Here is a 6,000-nt window from a genome sequence, read left to right as displayed (position 1 = left end):
ATATTACAAAGAAACTTGCAACTGCCATTTAAGTTTCCTCTCTGTCTGACTTTCCATTCCTAATAGAAACTCGTTGGACCTAGAAACCAGGAGACCAGAAGCATCTGTGTGACAGGACAGTAAGGTGGAGGAAGTAAAGATGCTTGAGACAGAGTGAAACAGTGTCATAATGTAAGACTAGTACAGGGGATGGAGTGCCTGGTTCAATCAGTTCTATGTTTCAGCAGTCCTCACTACATTCTCTTCAGTATTTGGACTCACCATTCTTTGCTGACTGAATACAAATGACTTGAACCTCTGATGGAAGGACTGACCATTTTCCACACTCCAAAACTCCTGTCACTTCCACAGAGGTGAGTGACCAAGTGATGAACATGTCCCACTAAACAAGACAAATAGGATTCTCACCAAGATTTCCATGGGAAAAATAAGGATTTAGTTGTAACAAATCCTTAAAATTCAAGTTCTCCTTGAAAGCAATATAATTGCTTTTAAAGCAAGGTAAAAATATTTCTGAATTTTAATGTGAAAAAAATATCTCATAGAAAATATTTGTATTGTATCATTCAGTAAAATACATAACATCAGGACAGCTATTGTCAAAAGACTGAGTATTATTATAGAATTGCATCCTTTAACACATTCTTGATGAATATTAGTGATGATATATTAGGTGTTCATTCACTAAATTCTGTGCTACAATTGAATTAAGAGGCATTTGAAATGACCACTGCGGTGTGCAAGACTGATAGGTGAGATTCACTTCAAGGTGGCTCCTATGGCATTTTTATACATTATAAATTAAAACCGTGTACCCACAATCTAATAAGACTTCTACCCTGAAATACTTCCCAGTGGCTTAGAAAAGACTTAAGAACATCGTTTTTCTGTTCTTCATTTTGTAGGGTTTCAAACAGCTGGATTAGATACACATTTGTACTGACTGTGTTTGTACCTCCTTTTGTCTAAGACTGAGTTTCAACACAGCAGAAAATGGATTTCCTTTCTTCACTTGTATGACTCGATAACTACAACATTTGACACTGAGGAAGAGATTTGACTTTTTTTTTCTTTTTTTTTTTTTTTGCCCTTATGCCAGAGTACCTCTCAATTGTAGCTATTAATGGTGGTGCTGGAAATCGTACCTGGCACATTACTGATACAAAGTATCTGTCCTACAAATTGTCATCTATACTCTCAGACTATACTTATAATCTATATGGAATAAATGAATAAAGCAACATTGCCATCCATTTACTCACACTGCTTAAGAAAGAAGAACGAGGGTGCAATTTACAACAGGCACATACAAAAGGTCTTCTTGGCAAGAATTTAGTCAAACCAGGCGCAAATTTAATAATACAGAGAGAAAGATAACCACATTTTGTAAATTTCCATAGAGTATGCCATAATATTGAACATGTAATTGCATATATAGTTTCCAAATATATATCTGATAGAAATATTCAAGGAAAGGAAATTTAATAAAGGAATAAAGGAATAAATAAATCATCATGGCAGTCATCTCTTAGGAACATATCCTTGCTTACTACCACAGAGAAACTATTTGCTAATTAAATTCAGTAAACCCTGTGACTCTAGCAGAAACAAGAATGTTTGGAATGGCCAGAGACACGTATCCAAAATGGCAGCTAGTGCATGAGATTCACTTCATGGCGACCCCAACTCTTCTTCCTTGACTCTTGCTAGCAAGGTTGTGGACAGAGTGAGGGATCTCATGATTTCCACTCTGACGACCTCCCAGGCACACGCACTGTCCTTCTTCTCTTTCAGGTAGAGACGAATTCTCTGGAAGTACCTCTTCATCTGCAGGGAAGCGCTCCCATAGCTCTGGGCAGAGTCCTCCTGTGTCCCCAGCTGTACCAAGCAGGAGTCCAGGTGTTCCAGCTGCTGGTGCAGCCCTGTGCGCACGTGGTCCAGGAGGGTCTTGTCCCAGGCAGCAGAGGCGCGCTCTGACAGGAGGAGGTGGAAGGCCTGCTGCACCATCTCATGTTGCACAGACATGACCCGGACCTTCTGCAACTGGCTGCCATCCACCTGCTGCCAGGGGAATCTGAAGTCTCTCCTGTCCTTCAGGCAGGAAAGAGGGGAGAGTCTCCTCATTTGGCCCAGAAGCCTCATGTTTTGCATGCTGTCCAGGACATGGCTCTGGGGTAGCTCACAGCCCAGAGAGCCACTGGGGCAACAGATGAGCACCACCAGGGTCATCAGGAGACACAGCAGGAGGGCCATTTGCAAACGGAGGGTGCTGCTGGTCTGGCAGAGATGAGCGACTGGGTGAACCTGGGATCCTAGGTGCTCTGAAGACAAGCTCCCAAGCCTGGCCTTAAATAGGGAGGGAACATGGATGTTCACTTCTCAAAGCGTCTTTCTATTCGTCGACTTCCCTGTTTTTGTTTACATTCACGTGTCCCGCATATTGACTAAGAAGACATCCTCTATCTAAAGTAGTCTTACATTCATAATACAGTTTATTTTCCCAGGAGCTTCAGGTTGCCAGCCAGAAAATGTCTTTTTCCAACACTTTTTATCGTTTCCGTTTGATGTCTTACTAAGGACATAGTTTACACCGTAATCTGAGCTCCATTTTGACCCGTTTTTTTGTGTTTTTTTTTTTTTAAATTGGTTGGCAGGCCCCTCAGTCCTATGGTCTTCTACATTTGGTTAAGGATATCAGAACTCCAGAGATCTGTTTCTCTCCTCTCCTCTCCTCTCCTCTCCTCTCCTCTCCTCTCCTCTCCTCTCCTCTCCTCTCCCCTCCTCTCCTCTCCTCTGCTCTCCTCTCCTCTCCTTTCCTCTCCTCTCCCCGTCAGCATCAAGTATGAATACCGAAGGTGACCACCTGGGACTGAAACAAGAAAGGACTAGAAGGACTTCAGGATCCCACCAAGTCATCAGTGAGTGCAAACACATGTGGCTGGTGGAAAGAGAGGAGCCTAGGGAGAGATGAAGTGGCCTGTAACAGTCTGGCAGTTTATCAGAGACACCACCTCCATTTTGTTCCACCAACAAGGGGACTGCTGAAGGGAGGAGAGGACTCCCCTGAGACTCACCAAGTGCAGCTCTGAGTCTCCATTGCTACTGCCCTCTGAATCCGGAGCAGCGGCAGTTAGGGACACCAGGGGACACAGATCTAACCAGGAAACTTAGGAAAAGACCTATCCCTCGGTGGCATAGTGCTGGGGCTGTGACAGTCCCTCTGCATAACCTCTGGATTATCTCTGACACACCCTGCTTTTTCTCTTGGCCAGGAGTCAGTGATTAAGCTAAGATGCCTACTTAGAGTCTAAAAGCCCTCAGGCTCCCATAGCCTACAGGGAAGAAAAAGCACAAAAGAGGCTTGTAAACTACTGAGCTCCAAACCAGGGATTAAAATAATATTGGAACAACTGTTCACTTCCACCACAGAGAACCCTTTAATTACCTTACTTAGACACAAGTCAATCCAGGCAAGTGTGATCAGTAATTGGAAAAGTACTGAGAGAGGGAATTCATAACATAATATATAAAATGGTTAAACCAACAGGAAGAAATATTGGAGACATGAACCAGGACAGGAGTCCAGCTTCTTCTTCTAGCATTTGCCCTTCTTCCGTAGCCAGTCAACAGCGTCAGGTTGAGCCTGATGTAAATTTTCGAGATCTCCTTTGAATCTGGAGAGGTGGCAGTCGTTGACTATGTGGGTCATAGTCTGTCTGTAGCCGCAGGGGCAGTTCGGGTCGTCTCTGGCTCCCCAGCTATGGAACATAGCAGCACACCGGCCATGGCCTGTTCAATAGCGATTGAGTAGGGCCCAATCATAACGTGCTAGGTCAAAGCCAGGTTGACGCTTGCAGGGGTCTGTGATGAGATGTTTGTTCTTTACCTCAGCTGACTGCCAACTCTGTTTCCAAGAGACTGGAACAGAGAAGTTCAGTGTAGGCATAGGGGACCAGATTGGGTGATGAGACGTCAAGCGTTGGAGAGGGTGGGCGAAGATATCCGCGACTATTGGCCGGTCTAGTCGACCGTAGATGTAGGAAATGATCTTAGATGATGCTGCATCCTGACAAATATCTGGCGGGGCGATGATGCTAAGAACAGGCAGCCATGGAACCGGGGTGGAACGGATGGTTCCAGAAATTATCCTCATGGAGGAATATAATTTTGAATCGATCAAGTGGACATGGGGGCTACGGAACCATACTGGGACACAGTATTCTGCAGTGGAATAGCATAATGCCAGAGATGATGATCGTAGTGAGGAAGCGCTCGCACCCCATGAGGAGCTGGCCAGTCTTGCAATGATGTTATTCCTCGCGCCCACCTTTGCTGCAGTTTTTTTGAGATGTTCATGAAATGACAGAGTGCGATCAAGGAGTCCAGCTAAAAACACCCCACAGGTTGAAGCACAACAGAATGAGGTCAATATCCAATCACTAGCTAAGGAAATGATCACAGGAGTGAGTAAAGAGTTTGGAAGGATTGTCATCAGAAATACAGGCACAGCAAAAGAGACTCTGGAAGAAAACATTTATAACCCGAAAGTTCCTAGAGAACTGAATGCTGAAATAGCTGAGCTAAGAACACAATTAGCTGAACAAGAGAAAACAATAATTAAAACAGGGTAACAAAATAGGTGAACTCCAGAAAAAAGTAGAGGGGAGAGAAAATGGAATCAGTGAGGCTGAAGACAGAATTAGTAAGATCGAGAACTGACACAACTAAAAAAAAAGTGAGGGACCTCAGAAAGAGATTATGAGATACTGAAAACAACAACAGAGACCTATGGGATGACTTCAGAAGAATCAATATACGCATTTTTGGCTTACCAGAGGAAAAGGAGAGGGAGAGGAAGAAAGAGTCTTCAGGCCATAATAGCTGAAAACTTCTCTAGTCTAGACAACATCAAAGACAGAAAGATTCAAGAAGCCCTGAGGGTTCCAAACAGAATTAACCCAGACTGAAAGACACCAAGACACATCAAATTTGCAATGGAAAGGAACAAGGATGAAGAAAGGATATCAGAACTCCAGAGGCAATTAAATTCTCTAGAACCAAGGATTGACTTTATTTAATATACGACTCATAGCAGAGGCTGATGATTATTAGTGGTTGAGCATCTCCGAAGATTCTTATTCTACCAGATCATATTCATGGATATTTGTATACTTCTTTTCACTAGCACCACAGGATAAGAAACATACAACCTGTCTTGTCTTGCTCTTGCTGTCTCCTTCCTATTTTTTATTTAATTGTTTGTATTTTCCTCTCTGGAGATTTAGAAATCTTCTCAGACTTTGACAAAATCCTCATCAGGATTCCTTGTTCTCCTCTGAAGTATGGATGGGTGCCAAAACTAATAGAAAAAAAAAAAAGGGTTTTCCAACACCACCACCTTCACTCACAATGGAGAGATGAAGTCTAGTAATGCTGTTCCTTAGACATGAAAGTGTGCTCAAGCCCAACTCTCCTGTGCTCACTCCCTCCAAGCAAGCTCACCAAATCTTGAGACCTTTAGGAGTCCTCTACTATAGAAGGACTTATTGCCAACCAATCCAAACAACCTTCACTTGCCTCCAGAGTGTTTGTGTGGGGAATTCTTGTTCAACATTGTGTGGTGACACCTGTCCTGACCCGGGTCCTCAGGTAAATACCACCAACCTCTAGCTTCTAACAGCAAACATGTATTTTATCTTAGTAGACAGAGGGAGAAACCAATTGTGATCATGTGACATAAAACCAAATAATTTTTATTTTTCCAGTTCAGGATTGATATTTCCATTATTTTACATTTAGTATTATTTATTTCTTTTGATGCTTAACAATAACATCTCCCAATAGATGTTATATAAGAGAAATCAGTACACTTCTGTTGTTTATTCAGTTAGCACTCTTCTTACTAAGTTTTGCTTTTTGTGGTTTCCAAATCCAAATATAGCCTTATACCATTGCTTTTATTTGTCCAGTCTCATCCTTTGGTTCAAAACCATATGCTAT

The 6,000-nt window shown here is 42.6% G+C and overlaps 1 protein-coding gene across 1 annotated transcript; it reads right to left on the bottom strand.

Moving 5' to 3' along the window:
* Positions 1–1,671: 1,671 nt before the first annotated feature.
* LOC132540745 (interferon omega-1-like) lies at positions 1,672–2,253 on the bottom strand. Its single transcript, XM_060198948.1, has one exon. The coding sequence runs from the start codon at positions 2,251–2,253 to the stop codon at positions 1,672–1,674; it is 582 nt and encodes a 193-aa protein (XP_060054931.1).
* Positions 2,254–6,000: the final 3,747 nt, after the last annotated feature.

This window comes from Erinaceus europaeus, chromosome 10 (assembly GCF_950295315.1).
Source record: "Erinaceus europaeus chromosome 10, mEriEur2.1, whole genome shotgun sequence".
Classification (NCBI taxonomy): Eukaryota; Metazoa; Chordata; class Mammalia; order Eulipotyphla; family Erinaceidae; genus Erinaceus; species Erinaceus europaeus.
This window is presented reverse-complemented; position numbering and strand designations above follow the sequence as displayed.

Excerpts from the sequence above, each read along its gene's own strand:
- LOC132540745 (XM_060198948.1), bottom strand. The coding sequence starts at position 2,253 with ATGGCCCTCCTGCTGTGTCTCCTGATGACCCTGGTGGTGCTCATCTGT.